Source organism: Xiphophorus hellerii, chromosome 3, assembly GCF_003331165.1.
Source record: "Xiphophorus hellerii strain 12219 chromosome 3, Xiphophorus_hellerii-4.1, whole genome shotgun sequence".
NCBI classification, from domain to species: domain Eukaryota; kingdom Metazoa; phylum Chordata; class Actinopteri; order Cyprinodontiformes; family Poeciliidae; genus Xiphophorus; species Xiphophorus hellerii.
In genome coordinates this window covers 11,352,228-11,372,061 of record NC_045674.1, presented here as the reverse complement: position 1 = coordinate 11,372,061, position 19,834 = coordinate 11,352,228, and the positions used below count along the sequence as shown (strand labels likewise).

General features: G+C 37.0%; 3 protein-coding genes across 14 annotated transcripts in view; all 3 read left to right on the top strand.

Annotated features, from left to right (window-relative positions):
• arhgef1 (Rho guanine nucleotide exchange factor (GEF) 1) overlaps positions 1 to 6,632 on the top strand; it is a 48,625-nt gene extending 41,993 nt beyond the window's left edge. For 9 of the 10 annotated variants that reach the window (XM_032557654.1, XM_032557659.1, XM_032557658.1 and 6 more), the window contains 9 exons: positions 266 to 433; positions 519 to 606; positions 686 to 793; positions 1,322 to 1,374; positions 1,472 to 1,618; positions 1,721 to 1,846; positions 1,929 to 2,113; positions 2,534 to 2,632; positions 3,643 to 6,632. In XM_032557654.1, coding sequence (XP_032413545.1) covers positions 266 to 433; positions 519 to 606; positions 686 to 793; positions 1,322 to 1,374; positions 1,472 to 1,618; positions 1,721 to 1,846; positions 1,929 to 2,113; positions 2,534 to 2,602 — 944 coding nt within the window. In that variant the 3' untranslated portion in view covers positions 2,603 to 2,632; positions 3,643 to 6,632. The remainder of the gene's footprint in view (positions 1 to 265; positions 434 to 518; positions 607 to 685; positions 794 to 1,321; positions 1,375 to 1,471; positions 1,619 to 1,720; positions 1,847 to 1,928; positions 2,114 to 2,533; positions 2,633 to 3,642) is intronic. The other variant, XM_032557657.1, reaches the window with a different exon arrangement.
• A 1,576-nt stretch (positions 6,633 to 8,208) lies between these two features.
• Positions 8,209 to 12,670, top strand: cd79a (CD79a molecule, immunoglobulin-associated alpha). Its single transcript, XM_032557712.1, has 5 exons — positions 8,209 to 8,348; positions 10,036 to 10,353; positions 10,962 to 11,077; positions 11,256 to 11,318; positions 12,006 to 12,670. Exons 1-5 carry the CDS (start codon positions 8,309 to 8,311, stop codon positions 12,126 to 12,128), a joined length of 660 nt encoding a protein of 219 aa, XP_032413603.1. The 5' UTR covers positions 8,209 to 8,308; the 3' UTR covers positions 12,129 to 12,670.
• Positions 12,671 to 12,923: 253 nt separating this feature from the next.
• The window catches only part of lipeb (lipase, hormone-sensitive b), a 31,831-nt gene continuing 24,920 nt past the window's right edge, over positions 12,924 to 19,834 (top strand). Inside the window, exons 1-2 of one of the 3 annotated variants that reach the window (XM_032557665.1) lie at positions 13,011 to 13,121; positions 17,597 to 17,637. In XM_032557665.1, the coding sequence (XP_032413556.1) occupies positions 17,610 to 17,637 (28 nt within the window). In that variant the 5' untranslated portion in view covers positions 13,011 to 13,121; positions 17,597 to 17,609. Of the gene's footprint in view, positions 13,122 to 17,596; positions 17,638 to 19,834 lie in introns of all 3 variants that reach the window. The other 2 variants (XM_032557663.1, XM_032557664.1) reach the window with 2 other exon arrangements.

Sequence of the window (19,834 nt, the reverse complement as noted above, 5' to 3'; positions counted from 1 at the left end):
CACATTTAAATTGCAATGATGGGTAACACAGTTGAACTGCACCTGGTGGAGTTTGACTTCCTCTTTTATGTTAGTTTAAATTAGTGGTGTAAACCTCTGTGTAATAATAGTAAAGCCACTTGCTAGACTAAAACAGTCTACTGGTTTCAAACGGTTTGAATCAGTAAAATACTGCAGTGAGTAATCAAAAGAGCTATTATAAACTATCCAAGAACACAGTGAAGAGAACAAATTTTGTGAACCTGAAAACATTCTTTTTTCTTAGATGTGCATTGCTTGCTGCTGGACGATATGCTGGTTCTTGCACAGAAGCAGGAGGACAAGATGTTGCTAAAATGCCAGAGTAAAAGTAACATTACTGCACAGGAGGGCAAGCAAATGCTGAGCCCAATTATAAAGCTGGACTCCGTTTTCCTCCGTGAAGTGGCAACAGGTTAGTTTTTGTAGCTAGTAAGTAAAGATCCTTCCAGTACATCTTAAAATTGCTTAATTTCTGTTTTTATTTCTTATTCTGTCAGATCGGAAGGCTTTTTATGTGATATTCACATGGGACAGTGGAGCTCAGATCTATGAGCTGGTGGCTCAGTCTGTTGCAGAAATGAAAACGTGAGTGTTGAAGCTTACTGTCAAGAGTAAAAGTGTTCAATCTAAAGATGGGGAACTCATTAGCTTGTTTGTTTTGTAGTTGGCATGATATAATAAAGTCAACGGTTGACGTTCTGAAGAAGAGTGGAACATCCATACGGTTACATATTCCTCCTGGAGTTGGGATTACTCCTCTCAGTCCCACCACGTACGTGCTTTTGTTTTTAAACAAGCAACAAAAAAAACTTTCACATTTTCCCTTTGCAGAACCACAAACTTCACTCCATTTTTGGATATTTTATGTGATTTAAAATTTAAAGTAGTTCACAGTTGTTAGAATGTTTAATGCATTTTTTATGGATGGAAATGGGAAAAGTGTTATCAGCCCAGCAGAGTCAAACCTGTCTGCTTTTGCCTTCTCTCTCTTTGTGTCCATATTCTGTTTGTTTGTTTGTTTGTTTGTTTGTTTGTTTGTTTATAAAGAGTGGGTATAAATTTTCCCACTGTAGACATATTTCCCATAAACATATAGCATAACTTCAGTATTTTCATCTTTAGCATGAGGTTAAGGGCCGACAACTCTGGAAGGTTTAGTCTAGATTAGTTTGACATAATTTATAGGAACAGTTTTCAGACAAATGCATTAAATATTGGGGTTATTATGTTACAAAATGTTCAAAAGCCAAAGCGGAATTAAAAAAAAAAGACTTACCCCTTTTTCTTTTCTTTCTAACAGGCTGAGTGCTCCATTGAATCCATCTGAGAATGGAAGTTTAAGAGGCAGCAGTGGTAAGGCCACATTAGAGCATCCCAATATACAGGATTAGTAAAAATGTACCTTCATTAGATTTCTCTAAGGCCTAAGCTGATCTGTGTCCATCTACAGACCAAGAAAGGGACAGTGTGACAGATCACAACGCTGTTCCTCCAAGGGTCAAGCTGATAGAGAAGTTGACCGACAGGGGTCTCGTTCAGGTACTGGATTACTCCAGCAGGAACCAGGAGAAGGTGGCTGACGGTGCTTTGGATGAAGGTGATCAGTCGTCTCGCTCATACTACTTTGTTGTTTTGTTCCTGCCTTCCAAAATTAGCTTTCCAGTACTCATCAAACTACTGAATTTGTCTTCTCTGCTAGTCATGTCACTTAAAAGATTGCTGATTGGCAGCATCAGCCTGTCAGAGGACTCGCAGCATGATGAAGAACATGAAGAGGAGCAACCAGAGAAGCCGTCTCATGAAACGGAGGCCCCTCAGCCAACAGGTTAAAGATTCAAAGACATTTTACGGCTAAAATGATTCAACTGTGAGCTAGCATTTTTAACCTGAGCTGTCTTCAATAACAGTAGAAAGCGAGTCTACAGACAGCGGATACATGCAGGTGAACACCGGTCCTTCTGCGAAGGAAGATGGAGCAAAACAAGAAGATGAAGACGGGAGTATCTTTGCCCCTCTGGTCTTGTCCCAGGAGAGAAGAGCCGAAGTAAGCAGGAGGCTGGACAGCCTGCTGCAAATGATACAGAGACTACAGGTGAATAAGGAGGGAGATGAATGGGAGTCTTAGGAGGTGAGCAGATTGTATGACGGAGGCAGATAAAGATGTGAGAGGAGAAAAGATTGAAGCCGAGTGGAAAGGAACAGCGTAGCTGGCCATTTCAGCGACAATAACTTAAGTAAGGAGCAGTGGACAAAATAGGGCCAAATGGTAGCAAAGAGAAACTGGAGAATAGAAAACCATTTAACCACTGCTGTTACTGCTTTGCTGAAAATTGCCTTGTAAAATTGGACTTGTCTAAAAATGGCCATTATGTCCGGCGCATGCAATGGGATGTGTCAGGGAAGCAGCGAGGGAGACAAAAGGTGGATGTTAAGAGGAGGAGGCTGAATTGCGTGTGTCTGTAAGTGAGTTTGTTCTCAATTCTTGAGATGATATTGATTTTCTGTGTTTCAGGCTGTGGAAGAGGAGCATCACAAGCTGAGCGAGGTCCTTTCTGAGTTGGAAAGCGCCAACTTCCAGTAAGATGCCACTTTGCCACCTGCTGGCGACAAGGTGAGAGCACCAAACTAGATCCCTGAATTTGGTAAATTAGCATGTTTTACCGTTAGGTGTTATTATGTATGTTTTATTGTGTGGCTAAGACTATCAAAAGTCTGCTTTTTTGGGAGGGAAAAAACCTGTCAAACATGAATGTATTTTACGCCGGTGGCACTTTTCTAAGATTGTAAGCTTTTGCTTCAAAAGGATAAATGCTTAACTGCAAATTTCTCTCTTTTATGTGAAAGTGTTGTCAAAAGGAGAATTTTAGTTTTTAGACCTCTGGAAGAAAAAATTATTCTTCTTTTCTGGAAAAACTTAAACTTTGTGTTCACTTCTAGCATCAGTTCAGAAAATAAACAAATGATGCTGTTTTGTCGTTTTTGATCATGGCAAGATAACAGTAATAATGTCAAAACATGAAATGTAAGTCAAAACACAACTAGTTTTTAAAAATACTTTGATTTTTAAAATAACATCACGATATGCCCAGTTTATAGTGATATAAAATAAAACATCTAAATAGCAGCTTGTAATCCTATTCCAGTGATAGCCGTTTGCCTTCACTTTCCCAACTCAACATTCAGAGAAACGAGTAAAAAGTTTTAAACCACTGAGAAAAGAGGCTGGCTGTTATAAACAGAGAGAAGAATATTAACTGAGGTAAAAATTTAGAGCTTCCTTTCAGACAGAAAAATATTGCTCCAGTTCTCTAAGTTATGCTATTCCAGTAAAATATTCATTAAATATAAGTTTAAGTCTCTTCACATATACATTACTACTGCCTGAGATTCACTTTACCTTTAGGATTGCAGAAGAACAAAATTACAATGAAAGTCGAGGCAAAAATACCATGAAGTCAAACTCTTTTTAATTAAAAAAATATCTTGAGTAGTAAAAAGATGCTATTAAACTAGGATGGTAAAAATTCTGACAACCCGTCTCCTCCGCAACAAAATCCATTGATCTGTTTCTTCAACTACATAATATTTGTTACACTTTCTTTCATATGTCTTTCTGTTCAGGTTTTCTTCTGGCTCTGGTTCAGAACAACATGACTTTCAGAGGCTTCCCTGGAACTTCCAATCCCCCCCCCTCAAAAAAACGTCTTGCCTGGATCCAAGCTGTCACTATTATATCTTTGTATCAGAGCTGTTTGCTGCCAAAGCAGGAAGTTTTCCGTCTGCCAGAGGAGTGTTATAGCTTTGTGCTCAGCGATGGAGCGTGGGAGGTGTGTGTGTGTGCGCGTGTGCGTGCGTTTGTCTGTTTGGATGCATGTTTGAAACAAAGGTATGGAATGGAGGAAAAAAAAAAAGAAAGGAGATATCCTGCTTTTGAGTGGGAGGTTGTTTTTGCAGAGAGGTGCCAAAAGTAATGAAGCAATATTTTGGTGTGAGAGATATGCTGCCTAATGAAATGTAGTCTTTTCTTTCTGCTGTAACACACATATGCACACCCGAGACATGTATGCTGGAACATAATTGACAGTAATGCCAAGAATAGCAATGTATAGGAAAAACAAACCCTCAAAGGGTAATGTAGCATTAGAAGGATTATTAAAATAAAAAAAAACAACTGCTGGTATGTATTATTTCTAGTTTATGCCAAAGTACAACAAAGATGCACTTTTTTTCTGATCAATACGAGTTAAAAACACACTGTAACCACAAAATTTCTTATTTAAACTTTGTTTCAGTATGCGGTTCTCATCTGTTGGGCTTTATGCAAGCAGTCCTCTGTATCGGAAGGATGCATGCAAGAAGGGGTGTGTATGTGTGTTACCGGGTTTGAGAACGTGTTTATTTGGAATTTCCTTTCTGTCATTCTCAGTAAAACATTTATGAATAGCGGCACTATAGGCAATCATGCTGTTGATAATGGAGACGTGTTTGAGACGTGTTTGTATGTACTGCTTTTATTTATTCCTCTGAGGATTTTTTAGGTCAGCGAGTTGCCTCATCTTACTGATAATGTTACAACACTGGGCCAGGTTGAGGCGAGAGCGGCGTGCAAAGGGTTGGACAAGGCTGCAGAAGGAATTCTGGGATATGTAATGCACATCAAAGGTGGAAAGAGAGAAAACACACAGGCCTGAGAAGAATGTTAGGAGTTTCTTGATGTTTTTGGCTTTGGATAGTTTGATAGAAGGTCATGAAGAGGACCGTGGAGAGAGCCTGAGTTTAGGATTTGTGCTGATGAAATCTGAACTCATACCTGAAAAGCGCCCAGAACTTCAGACTTGTTCATAAATGCACCGTTTCTGCAGCATCGAGAGTTTGCAACTTCTGATCCGAAACATGCTTCAGTTGGGGTTAAGATTTGTATTATATGACATTAGATGCGTATATTATTCGTTATAAAGTCCCAACTAGCAATATTTGTATCAACGCTTTTCCTGCCTTTGTATTTTACTCAGCAGTTGATTGTAATTATAATTGTTGTAGTATAATTCCTAAGTAGTGGCATGATTGAGACTGTGCACACAGGACCAAAGACATGACATAAAGCACATTTAAGAGTGGAAAAAGTGTTTTTCAATAAATAAATAAAAAAATACAGTTGATTTAAATGAATGTACTGGTAAATATTATTAGGACTATTAAAGCTTTATGACCAAATTGCAGCAGTATTTGCAGGTCTCTGATATCCTGCTTACACCATAATGACGTTAACCAACTAACCATCGTTCAGGTGACCAGGTGCATAAGAAATCTAGCTGCAAGAGGCCAAGCACTGTTAAAGAATCTGTTACCAAACTGTTTGCATGGGACCTGCAGAGAAAGAAGGCTAGGACATGCTTAAAACTAGACAATGTAACAAATGACACTTTCAGGACTTGAAGGAAGGAAAGCTGTTGTCTCATTCCAATGTCACACTGTAATCATGATCGCTTCCTGATATGCATTCTCATTGTTGCCACAACAGATCCTACCTTCTGAACCTACTGAACCTCAATATACTTACACCATTTAGTCACTTGAGTGCCGCAAGAACCAGAATCATGTCTGTTTTTTTTTTAAGTATACTGCCATTTTTCGCTCATGTCTTCCTCTTTAAACTGTATGCAGTAAAAGATAGTATGAAGGCATTTTCTTATCTGTCTTCATAGCATATTTACCGACTGCATGGTGTTACCAGGAGTTTCATTTAATGTACTTAGAAATAGGTTGGGGATGTTATTTCATTTTTTTTCATTGCTTTTTAAAGAAACTCTTGTAATGTTGTGCTATGCATTTCCTGTTTCTGTAAAACACGGAGGAATGTCTGCAACCAGTCAATGCACCAATGAATTTAGCAAACATGCAAATAATCTAACCATGGCAGATTCTGTTAACATTTAAAAGTGTGACTTTTGACTTCAATATGAAATGCAGCTTTTTCGCTAGTTGGAACTCTCGTTATCGAATCGCAAAACTCAGAAAGCACTCGTGCTGCCTCCAGGCTTCATTGGCTGGCAACCATTACAGACATTTCTCCCTGTTTCTCCCTTTCTTTGATGCTTTTTCTTATTTTTTTCTATATGCCATGTGTAAAGTGTGTTTATATAGTGGTGCCTTCTTCCTGTCCATTGATTTGTTTGCTTCTTAAAGGGCTTGTAAAGTAAAAGACAACTAATTAAATGATTAATAAGAAGTAAGACATCATCCCAGAATGTTAATTAGTACATTCTGTAATGTTCTAATCAACATCTCAGAATGTTAATTCATATTTATGGTAATTATATTTTAGGTTCCAACTTCCTCCCCTTTTGTTTCAAACTCCATTAAATTGTTATGACTTGAGCCCACTCAGCCAGAGCCCTCATTAAACAACCACACTGCTCCTTCTTCCAGCTTAATGACCTTATAAGAAAACAAAATGGATAATTGAGAACTATATTGTGTATTTGGTATTGATTTTTATGCTGTAAGAGGCTCTTAAAAGATGTACACCTAAGGAAAATTGTGGTACGTTCGTGTTTGTTTTTTTTTATGTTTTGTTTTTTAAAAATAAACTGGGGAAATAAAATGAAAAATGTGTTGTTATTGTTGTGCTGCATTTTTTTTTCTTCTTCTGTGCAACACCCAGGTCTGTTTACCAGTTCCGGGACCTTACAAAAATAAATAATAATAATAATAATAAAACCTTCAGAGAACCTTCAGAAATAATGAGATTTGGTTAAGCATAAAACAAGGCTTTCATGCCGAAAATGATCAAATATCATACAAATGGAACAGATGCAGCGTGCCGGCTCCACTCAGCTCACCTTAAGGGTTAAACAAAGCTAAGCAAAGATTGTCCTCATTCTGCATCTTCTCTAAGGTTTGTTGGTCTGACTTAATCAGTTTTGTTTGTGTGACTGTCAACAGTCTGTAAAAGCAGTGTGCATGTGAGCAGATAAGAGAAGAATCAACACTATTTTATAGTTAAATCCAGATTAGAATTACCTCAAAATATTTGAAAAGAAATGGTTTTTTTCTTCGGATGTTGTTCAGACATTTAATCATTTTTAAAACTGTAGGTAGGAGCAAAGCTCCTTAAACAACTAATGCTGTTTATTAGTCATATACGTACATAGCTTTTTAATTTATGGGTTTTACATTTCAAGAAACTAAAAAAGTTGTCAATCTATTCAAATCTATCCCCAGGTGTTTAAAACACAATATATTTTGTACTCCAGTTAATAAATATACAAAGATTATGGTAAAAAAATAAATAAATACATTCCATGTTTCAGTATCTACTAGAAATATCTTTAGAAACAATAGCTTGATGTATTCTATCTATATCCCCATCAGTCTCATATGTAAGACTGATGGGATTACATAGGGATTACAGCCCAGGCACTGGTTTCCTAGCATTTCCCACTGCAGTGCCCTCTTAAAGTATCATCACAGCATTTCAATCAGGTTGTGACTTTAAGTGGACTATTGCAGTCTTTTTCTAGACATTTTGTGCTGGTTCACTCTTGTTTTGCCAAAAATGCTTGTTTATCCAAAGATATTGATTTTCAGAACTTCACTGTTGAAAAAGTACCTTGTTTTTGAAAATAACTTTCTTTGCAGGGATTTGGTCTACGTTTGGGGTGAATCAGTTGGGACATCCACACCTGGATGGTAACTATCTTAAAAGTTTTCCACTTGTGAATAATTTCTCCCTCTACAAACTTGTTTGCAAAGTTTTGAAGTTCTTCCGTGGTGAAGGAAAGCTACAGTGGTGATCTTTGCTAATGTCTTTCCAACTGGCCATTATGTTATGTTATGTACTCCAGATCAGCAAAAATCCTGCTGTCACAGAGGTGGCATCTTCTGATTCTTATACTTTTCTTCAATATTGTTTATAAGGAACAAGGGTTTGCTTGGGTTTTCGACTTTATGAATAATGACATTGTAAAATCTGTTATGCAATAGTGGTAAATGTAAATAATTTTGGAACCTCGTAATTACCATATAAGTTTTATAATGATCTATTGCAGAAAAACTTGGAACTGAGCAAGAAGTTATGCTTCTATATATGTACGTATTTTAATGTGCACAGACTAAGTCTTTATGCAAATGCGGGACGGGCCAAACTCATCCAAGCATGGATCCTGACAGCGATCAAGTAAGCTGCTCTGTTTCATTAGAGAAGGGAAGCTATTGAACAGTTGAAACTTTCGCCTGAACGTAGTTCCTTTTTAATTGTTTGACTTTTAAAAAAATAAAATAAAACATGGGAGTATTTTTGTTCTTTGTCCTCTGCAGCTTGATGGGTAAGTCACATGACGTATTTATGAAGATTAATGAATATTTTATATTTTCATTCGGTTGGAAATATTTTTAAAATGTAAAGTACATATAAAACACACATTTAAGATGTTCTAATACTCTCTTTTTTTGCTCTTGATTTTAAGGGGAGGTTGTGTGCATTTTAGTCCTATTTCTACATGATATCTTTATATTTAGTTATTTTTAGTTCTGCTTCAGTGAACCACATTTCCTCTCAGAACAGATGGCTCTGCTGTGAGGATAACAACATATTTTTGTTCTCAGCTTTAGTCTAATGGTTTGCTTATGTCAGACAAAAGGAAAATAATAAAGGTGATGATGAGAGCTCTGATCAATAAAGATACAAAAGCATAGAATCTCAAAATTCACATAGCGAATGAAAAAACTTATTAAATCTGAAGTTTTGGCTTGTAAATGTCTGCTCTTAAAAGAATGCAATCTTAATATTTATGTTCTTTCAGTTGAATTATTAAACTTCCATAGATTCATATATTCCATTGCTGCTTAAAATTAGTTCTTACCGGAGTCTTTGAGCGTCCAATTGTGCTCAAAGTAATAGCATGTTGCATCATTTCTATTTTTTTCCAAATTGTAATTTCATCAATCCATACTGGCTTTTTGTTGTTGCTGTTTGTTTTTACCAATGGGACTTTGAATGGACTTCACAAAGGTGTCTAATTGTTATTGTACTCACAGGTAACTTTAACCTTTTTTTTTTGATCACCCTAAGCCAATAAGTCGTAATCATTTTGGCTATTGTTTGATCCAGTTTATAGTTTTCCATTTTCTTCTTAATGATTTCAATTTCTAAGCATTTGAGATCATTTTAGTTAAGCTGCATAGTTACCTGCATTTCTTTGTGTTCCCCTCTTCTTCAGTCAACTTTTAAATCAAAGTAGTTTTGTGTAAAAAATGTTTAGAATGAGCTGTTTTTCACAGAGGCTGCACAACAACCAGCCTGTATGACTTCTGATGCCTTTAACTCTACATAAGAGCCACCTGATTAATACCTGTTGTCTTCACAAAATAAATGACTCAATAGATTATACTCCACACTGTTATTCATTTGAATCAATTAATGATTCAGTTACAAAGAATCAATAGTGTGCATGTGATGACTATTTGTTGTATATGTTTTCTCTTATGCCACTACTCGTAAATTACTGGCCTTTCAGAAATAACTTCTAACGGAAACGGTGATAGATTGGGTTAGTAATGTTTGACTGCTAATATTCTGAATATAGGTGTAACTTGTCCTCTGAAGTAACACATTCTCTCCTTTACAAAATTATTTATAATATTTATTTAACATTATATATACGTTTTTACATTTCCAAACTGCTTTGCTTTAAATAACTAGAGATTTTGAGTTTGAAAATCTATCATGTCCTGGAAGCGTATTGAGTTTGATGATATTGGCTTTCCAAAGCTAAAGCTGTACGATTCTTATAGGCCTTTTTTAGATAATTAACACCAAATTTGTATTATATATTTCATCACACTTTATCCATCACCGTAAACATCATTCCATTCTACAATTCTGACAGAGAGAAAACTGCTTTTAACCCGACACGTTCTCGTGTTTTTATTGTCCTTTGTCTTTTACCTGAAGGACCGTAAACAACAAACAGGATATAGGGTCACTAAAAGTTTTTTATTCTTCTTCCACAGGTAGTGTTGCTTCTGATAAAGGAATTATGTTAGAGCCAGACAGACCATTCTTGAGGGTGAAGATATTTGAGAGAGCTGAACTCGAATGCTGCTACAAAAATGCAGTCAACAACGCTATTTGGGTGAAGCGCCTTTCATCTGGCCAAACTGAGCCGGTCAACCTATCTGAAGAGGTGTTTCAAAATTACAGCAAGTCAAATGGCAAACAGTGTGGCTTCCTAACCCTGAAGAATGTCAAGCTGAATGACACTGGGATGTACCAGTGCCAGTTTAACAACACTGAGGACTATACGCACGGCACCTACTTGCAGGTCTTCAGTGAGTATGTGGGCGTGGGGAGGTGGGGTGAGGGAGCACAATGCAGGACAAGCCAATCAGCAATGCCACTGTGTGTGTATGCGTGTGTGTGAGTGGAGTCAAGTGAGCACTAAGCACTGCTTACACCTCATAAGCCCCAAATCCTGTTAACCTTAGTCTGTTCAAGTTTCGTGTGAGTTGCTGAATTTCAACATATTGTAGTGAAGCTTAGGAATTATGCTACAACAGTTATAATTACATCATGAGACTGGTCTTATTACAAGTGCTAATTATTCATGCAACATTAACAAATAGTAATAAATAAAATGTCTAGTGCACCACACATAGCAACAACTTATTAACTTAATTGAATAGGGATGGATATTGAAATCTGTAAGCGCATGTTATACATGTGACAATCTGCATTAGTCTAGAGAAACTATCAAACTGACCCACTAAAGCTACTGGTTGCACACCAGTTCGTACTATACAGAAGTCTCTTTGACAGTAGTTAAAGTTAATGAAGTGCTTTCCTCTTGTTCGTGCATTTGCATGTACAATTAAAAGAAAGCAATCTCTTATTAATGCACCAGCTGTTATGATGGTTTAATCTTTCTCTGCATGTTTAGAGCCAATCGAGAAGACAATAAACCTCAGTGAGAGCACCAAAAACAAGATCCTGACAGCTGAAGGAGTCTTGCTGCTGCTGTGTGTGGTTATTCCTTCCGCCTCGCTTCTGTTCAAGGTCAGAAAGTCACATTACACAGATTGATCGAATTCTTGTCATCTGTTGACATTACAGAGGTAGTTATCATTACTCTTGTGTTCAATCAGTTACTTATTTCTCAACAGGTTTTTTGTTGTTTTTTTTGTCAAAACTCTTTTTACCGTTAATTAGCCTCTTTTCTGTTTCCCCCTCACAGTCAAAGAAACAAAACAGACTGGAAATGATAAAGATGAAACAAGAAGAGGAGAACATATATCAGGTGAAAATAATTACTTATTTGCAAAAGTACTTGTAGTGCTTAAACTGTTTTCTATTTATTTGTTTTTTTTTCATTTTACTTTCAAACTAGTTGTCTTGCTGGAGGGCGAACTCATTCCCTGAAAGTTTCAAGTCTTTGCAGCTTCTAACAAGTTTTCTTTCAAGATTTAAATTCTCATCAACTCTGACACATTCTGTTCCTTTTGTAAAAAAAAAAAAAACCCAAAATAAACTGCTGCATTTCCATCACCGTGTTTCAGAGTGGTGGGGATGTGTTCAGTTTGATGCTTAGGTTGTTTTTAAGCATAGAAGCCAAAATGTTCAATTGGGTTTCATATCTAAAGTCTTTTTTTTACATGTTTTGTGTCCCTTACATATCTTGTGACGTTTTATTAAGAGGAATCAGAGAAAAGGGGGTTGAATAAAACACTTCACACAACCTTACTTGCTCTGCTTTCTGTAAAAACACTATTAAAACACATTAGCCTGCAGTTCAAAAATTAAACATTTATGAATAATTTTTCAAGGCACTGTAGTCAAAATGAGTGTCTACAAATATATAAATGTACTTTTTTTTTATCTTGAATCATTAGAGAGTTTCATATTTATTCACCGCGTTTCATTGTTTGGTGGTGTAACTTTGTTTTTTTGTTGTTTTTTTTAAATTTATGATTATGTCATACACCAGGGGCTGAATCTAGAAGATTGCTGCACAACATATGATCAGATAGAACGCTCCCAGACACAAAGCCAGTACCAGGATGTGTGCACTGCTGTGGAAGAAAGGGAAGAAATCCTGGAGAAACCATGAATGAAAGCAGACGGAGGGGGAAAGCAGAGAATCTATTTCAGGAGCTGTGTGAAATGTGGTTGGATTATGACACACAATGGGTTTCTTCATTGCAGCACATTAAGTTTTGAACATTGCAGCTACATTTTTAGCTTTCTTAAACTTCCATTGCCTAATCACATTTTTCCTTCTGGGAATAATTCGTAAAGCTGGTGTTGAAACAATCTTAACACAACATCTATTCCATCAAGATTGCAGCAAGGATTTTATGGTACAAAATGATCAATAATTGTTTTGCAGATATTGTGTCTTTAAAAATCAATGTTGTGGATTTTCTTTTTTCGTTTTTTTTAAGCTGTTTTAGAATTAGACGTTTAAGCCTTTTAACAGTTTTGCTGTCAAAGTGTGATCTACTCTGAGTTGCAGATTTATATGACCTTATTCAGCTATTCGCTTGTATAATTTTTATTCAAGCCTTAATGATTTTTCTTATGGTTTCCTGCATATTCTGGATAAATTAATGTTAAAAACAAATAAAGAAATGCGTCAAAATTTCATGAAAATTTACAATTTTGTTTATTTGTAGTGCCGTGTTTCCCAACCCTGGTCCTCAAGGCACACCTCCCTGTGTGTTTAAGTGTTTTTTCTGCTTTAACACACCTAATTCAAATGACTGCAGTTCAGTAAAACCTGTTAATCAACCATCACCTTATAATAACGCAGGGAAACACCTAAAGCATGCTGGGCAGTGTGCCTTTAGAACAACTCAAAACATATTATTACTTACCAGCCTTCTGATTGGCTGTCGGACTGAACAGCCGTGATTCCATTCGCTTGACCTTCGTTGTGGGCGGGGTCTTAGCGCGGTCAGGTAGGTATGAAGGGGAGCTATGAGAGGCGGTGCGTAAACAGAGTGGCCGAAGATGGCGTCGAGTAAGAAGGGCGGAGGGAATAACAGACTGGAGAGAGTTGTGAATGGAAGACGCTCATCCAAATTCAAAGAGGGTCCTGTTGGTAAGTTTTCCCCTGCTGTGCCACCTCGCTTCCCGGCATTTGTCCTTACAGTTACTCCCCCTTTGTTAACGGAACGACTTCATCCTTACAGCTAACATATTAGCTGCTAGGTTAGCCGTTTTAGGGTAGCACCGCTGGAGTTATAATAGTCTCTATTGACTTACTGTAGTGTCGATTAGAAACTAAGATATTAGGGTTATATCTACACAGCCTACTATCTGTCTGTCTTCCTGCCATGTCTGTAGTCAGGAGCATCCCCATTAGTCCTGACAGTATCCAGTAAAAATATCCATAATCGCGTTTTTACCCGATAACAAATGACTGTCATCTGTATTTATATAAAAATTTCAGGTCTTCCATCTCTAATGTCAACAGCTGACCCTGACAGCGCCAACCTGATCAGCAGGTACTTTAACAGTAAAAGGGGAGGGGTTTGGATGGATGAGTGGGTGTAGGATGTGAATGGGAAGGATTTATCTGTAAAGCGCTGTAGACAAATCTATTAAGACAATAGATGGTGATCTGCTGCTATGACACCAAAGAAGGTTGACTCAGAATGACGATTAAAGAGCCTCCTGAAGGATGGCAGCAAGGCATTGTAGATACTTGCATCTTGCCTTGACTTGCTACAACTTTGATTGCATCATGCCAGACTAACCAGTTTGAAGCCTTTACTCCACAACAATGAGAATATTGTCATGTTTTCTCATACGCTCTTAAATTATCCATTTGTTACTACTGGGCATTTAATAGCCTTAGCTCCATATAATGAGATTACCAGTTTTTCGCCTAATCTTTGTTATTACATAAGGTGCCCAACATGCATAATTTTACATAATGAAACCAGATCTGATTGTGAGAATTTTAATTTTGCTGCCTTTAGATTACCATTGAACTAAGCCCTACATTTGTTGTCTAGGTGGGGGTGTGCAGGCTCATTGTTACTAGTTTCCTGTTGTTGATACTGTCAGAGAGTGCAAGGCTACTGTCTGGGACGCTACAGAGCCCAGGCTTGTAGAGTCTTCCTTCTGCTCCCCCTTTTCATACTTCTGTATTATCATTTCGTCCCTTTCTTCCTCTATTTTGTGCCCTATTTATTGACTATAAAGTAGCGGGATAAAGAACATCTCAATAAAATACACAAACAAGGGGATTTATTTCAGGAACGCATATTAAAAGTGAAGTTTGGTTTAAAGGTAATGGAAACACCAGATTTGTTTTCCCTGTACATTTCAATGTAGCATAAAGACAAAAATGGACTTACATCTACCCTTTTGCATGCGTCATTGTTTCAGTGTGGCATGTTCTCATGAATGCCATCAGTTTGTGGCACTGCCAAAGTGTTAGGAAACTTCGGTTCAGCGACCTTCAGCTTCTCTGCATTGTTGGACCTGGTGTCTCTCCTTCCTCTAGTTTAGTGATTCCCAATCTGGGGGAGCTACTTAATCCTGTTGCTCTCCACTCTTCTGCTAAGCCTCGGAACCTTGATTTCCAAATAAAATGCTAAATTTGGTTTCACCAGAAAAAAGGACTCTGAACCACTGAACAAAATTGCTTCTTCTCCTTTGCCCAGTTCCAAGGATAGTCTTAACACAAGTTTGTATCGCATTTCCCTGGTATGCCTGTTTGTTTCTCCTGGAAGCTCTGTAACCCACCAGACTTTGCTGGTATCAAACTCTGAAATGAGCTTTGCATCACCATTCTGTCAAGGCTGCAGTTATCACATATGCCTCTATAGTTTTCTACAGGATTTCTCTCTCAGCGTTCCATTACAGCACTCTGTAAGCAGGCATTTTATTTTGCAATGGCAATTTTTGGTTACACTCCCTGTGGAGGGTGTGACAGTCTGCTGGACAACTGTTAAGTCAGCAGTCTTCCTCGTGATCGCGTAACATAACTGACTTAATTTTTTTTATTGGTCTTGCTACATTTGTGAAAAACTGAAAGGTAGATTTGAATTGGCTGTAAACTATAATTGTGAAAATTTACATTCTATACTTCTGTACTAGACCTTTTTGCACCCTTAGAAAATATCAGTAAAATATTCCGTCATATGAGAATATAACCATATAAAGACAAGTGGAAGTCCTATATGAGCAAACCTTAAAACTTTCATCCTAAAAATATGCTGATGGAGGAATTGCTTAGGTGGGAACACTCCACAAGGAATAAATGTGGTGTTTTTATGTTCTGACTTTACTAAATTAGCTTGCTGTATGACTTTTGACACGTACAAAATTAAAGCTTAAGAAGTGCCTGTTCAAGATTAGCTCATCATCGTATTCTTATTATTATTCTTGTTATTCTGATGATAACCAAGGCTCAGTCAGGGCTTTGAGTGAAAGAACAGTTCAGACTACATTTTGCCATAAATGTAGTCAAGCATGTTTTTTTTTCCACACCCATAAGCAAAAACTGTCTCTTGGTTAAAATGTATAACCAACTGAAAAATAGTTAATGCTGTAATAGGTAAAATATCCTTACATCTTGCTTTTGACCTGTTTGTTGCTGATTTCTTTTTCTTTTCTGAAGGTTTTTTCATCCCTGGCTTATTTGCCATGTGGTTTTTTGTTTTTAAATGATAAACTTTTTGAAACTTTATCTTGCTGTGAATTTTTTTTAAGAATAGTTAGCAGCATGTATAGCTTAATTACCTGTATTAGTCAGCATTTTGTTTTATAGTCTGACTGTATGCTCGTATTGTAAGACAAAACAATAAAATGGGAGGGAACGAGAACCACAGGTTGATCGTGACTAATTAAGTCTTTTATAAGCCATTTAAAATGGTTAAAGGGTTAGTATGGGAAAGGACTCTCTTGTGGTTGGTAAAAATAACAGAAAACAAAATGTTTCTAAAGTGATGTGGTGTTTATACATCTGTCTTTGGGTGAAAGGTCACATCTCCCTCCATCAAGTTATGAAACACTCTTCTGTGATATCAGCCAAAAAGTCTGAGGTCATGCTTTCCACAGAAAAAAAAATCCTCCGAATTTCTTAAAATTATTTTAATTTTTTTAAGGCTTTCCCATGTTTGTAAGTATTCACATTTCTCAAGGGTTTCCACTTGCTTCTAATTTATTATGGGATAACTGATTATAGATGCTAAATTTAAAAGTTAAACTCAGCCTAACGTGGACATCAAAAAAGTATAGTGTTACAATATTATTGAGTAGAATAAAAAAGGTAGCATTAAATTACTTATCTTATACTTTTGATTAGTACAAATATGGTAATTGCCACTTATAAATTCTTGGTGTTCTTTTTTCTACTGGCCTTTATGTAGCTGTGTTTGCTTTAACAAATAATACATTTAGAAGGTGTAATTCTCTCATTCACCTGCTGTTTTTGTCAGTTTAATTGAAATAAGTTTTCATATCCCTTCAACATTTCATGTTTTGTCACAATGTAACCACACATTTCAATGTATTTCATTTGGATGCAGTGTGATGGACCAACACAAAGTATCCCATAGTTGTAAAATGGAAGGAAAATAACTGATTTAAAATTATTATTATTATTATTATTACTATGTTATTGCAGAATCACTTTTCACTGCATTCTATACCATTCTAATTATTTTCCTCCTATCTAAACTGTTCCATTGTAGCTCTTGATATATATTTAGGGTTGTTGTCTTGCTGGATGGTGAACCACACCATTACAAATTGGGGGCTCGTCCAGGATCTACATCACCACATCTTGATGCTACCATCATGATGTTTCACCAAGGATAAGTTGTGTTCATGGTGCATTGTTAGTCTTCTGCCACATGCAGAATTTCACATCTACTCTGCAAAGTTGCTTCTGACCAGATTATTGCTGTGTCCTTTTCATGGCTTGTAGAAAACTGCCAAGTTGGGAACAAACAAAATGTGTATAGCTTTCTATCAACAGTATTCTATTTCTATCTGCTTTATCTTGGTTTAACACATACTATCCTAAGAACATACTTTAAAGATTGTGTTTGTAATTCAATAAAATGTGTAAAATCTCAAAAGATATCACTACTTTTCCCCGATCATTGTCTGATAACCGGTGATTTAACTTGTTTATACTTCTTGTAAGTGACCTTTGATAATACAGTATAAATCAAATTAAAAACATTTCAGATGCTGTTTTGCTTTCATAGCTGTATGTGTGCCAGTGTTGAGGTTTTGCCAACTGAGCTAAAGTTCACAGGGTGTTGCAAGCTGACCAGCCAATGACAGTACAGCCCTCTGTCACAGGGGAGACGGTTAACTGGAAAATGGTTTGTTCCTAAATTTCCTGTGTTTTTAAATGTGGCGGGAGGAGGAGTTTAGAGAAGGATACCACGTTGCTCCCAAGGACTAGAAATATGGCATGCTCTCATACAGATTAAACCCAAAGAGCTATGCAGTGAAGATGCAGGAGAAACAGATCCACAACATCAACTAAAAACACATCTCTTTATCTTTTCCTTTCTTTTTTTCATGCTTTCAATGCTCTCATGGAAGTGAGGAGGCTGACATGGACAAAGCCTTGAACTCAGATTCTGGTAAACATTTATTTATTTTAATCCGTACCAGTCATTTATATTTTGTCAGGAGCAACGTCTCTTTTGGCCCCGCAGGAGCCATTGTCAGAAATGTTGCTGGTGTTGGTTGTTGTACATGACTTATTAATGCCCACGTTCATTCATCTTTAATGTGGAGAGACAAGCTACAACTTAGTAGTTACACTATTGGGCTTACAGCGACCACTTCTGTCATTAAAGCACAAAAGAAGCTTTATTCATTAGCTGACCACCTGTACTGCCCAAAAGGCTCTAAAGAGTTGAGAAGCCAGGAGGTGAGTCATGTTTTTCTCCTAATAGATGAGTAGGTTGACAGCTCTTCTGGCATTAGTGTGAAAGCACGTTCGTGTTCTCTGAGGCATTATGTAAAAAAAGAAAGTGTGAAATTCTATTTCATTCTGATGAGATGGTAGCAACTCGCCTAACTGTTTTACATTTGCATAGCATTTGCATGAGAGATGCTCGCCGAAGTTAGATGGGGGTGTAATGTCTGCCGACTTCATTGTTATTAAGTTTCTGAGCCTCTTATGCTGATCTGGGTTCGTAAAGTTCATCCTTACTCTGTTAACATCAGGCCATGCTCAGAGGAGAAAGTTGATGAGAGGGTTGCATCCCTGTGCTTTAATTAAGCTATGTAATTTGTATTTTGGCTGCAGGCCCAAGCTCGTTTGACTTCAGTGGTGTCATTCGGGTGACTCTTTGATTGGACCAGCCACTGTATCTACTAACACAACGCTGCTGAGAATGCAAATAGAATATTGCCTTTCTATAGATGCTCTAGGCCTCTACAGTTTTGCTGATGTGTAGTTTACTTTCAGATATTATACATTCATACCTGTGTATAATCCTCTGGCTGGAACCATGCATGTGTTTGTTGTTACCTGCTGAACTGCTCTGAGTGTTATTGGCTTTCGTCATTGATCCCCGTGATGAATTCATATGACTAATGCTTGCATAACATCAGAGTGAGTCGATAGAAACTCCAAGATAACGCACCCACACTGTGTGTCTGCTATCTTTCAGACTTTGTTAAGCAAAAATATGCTAAATTATTTCACTCCTGCCAGCCCACGTTGTGTTTTAGTAAGCTTCTGTTTTAAGATAAAGTTCGAACTGCTGAAAGAAAACGTAGGACTTGTCCTATTTAAATGTGTTGAAAGAACCAGTGGGAAACCTTCCAATATCTCAAATGTCAACTGAAATCTTATGTTGCACTCTGCTTAGATTGATTTTATTTTTAAGTGTAATGTCAGTGTCTAAAATTATTGGAATAGCACATTAGGATTTCTGTAGAAGAAATATTTTCCATGAAATCACCAGATGAGCTTGTGTTGCATAAAGAAATCATTTTACTTTGCTGATTTGATGTGAAAAATATCCGAAACAAACTGATTAAACATGATGCTGAAGTAATTTATCGTTCTGTATTTATGTACAAGCAAATAACTGAATGCTCCCTTACAAAAATTTGCTCTTGGTCTTTCTAAATTTCTAATTTAGCCAAAAAACTAGACAGTTTTTTTTTTTTCTCGTGACTTTGGGGGCCATTTCATACTCTTAGCAGATGCACTGTAACTGCTGGAGCCATGCATCTGTTGTGTTTTTTGCAAAAACAAAGTCCTCGCTGGACTGTTTGTGACTCTGCTGACATCTGCATAGAGACTTGTGCACAATATAAATGAAGTGTGTGGAGTTGTGCTTAGAAACTGTTGTACAACTTCCAAGCAATTAGAATAAACTTTTCTCATACTAAATGAAGTATGAGAACTTCAACTGCTCTCCATTATAGAAACAGCAGCTTAATGTCTTGGAAATGCTTCCAAACAGTCCGCCCAATGGTTTTCCATAACAACGAGGAGCAGCAGTCACCTAAAGGTTTTCAAGATGGTAGTTGTCTGAAGTCTATATTCGCATATTCGAAGGGTTGGTAGCACCTGTTCCAAATATTGAGATATTTGCAGCATTTTTAATAACGTCTGAACAGGTTTTCTTTTCTTTCTTTTTTTGACAGTTAAATTAAATAAAGTACTGACTGTTTACTACTGTTTACTCAGAAAGTAGCACCTGATTTATTTTTCTCTTTTGTGGAATTGCCTTAAAAACCTGCCTGAAGAAAAACGGAAAACAAACTCCAGCTCCTAAGAAATTGTCGTGTTGATTAATGTCCTGTTGCAGGTGT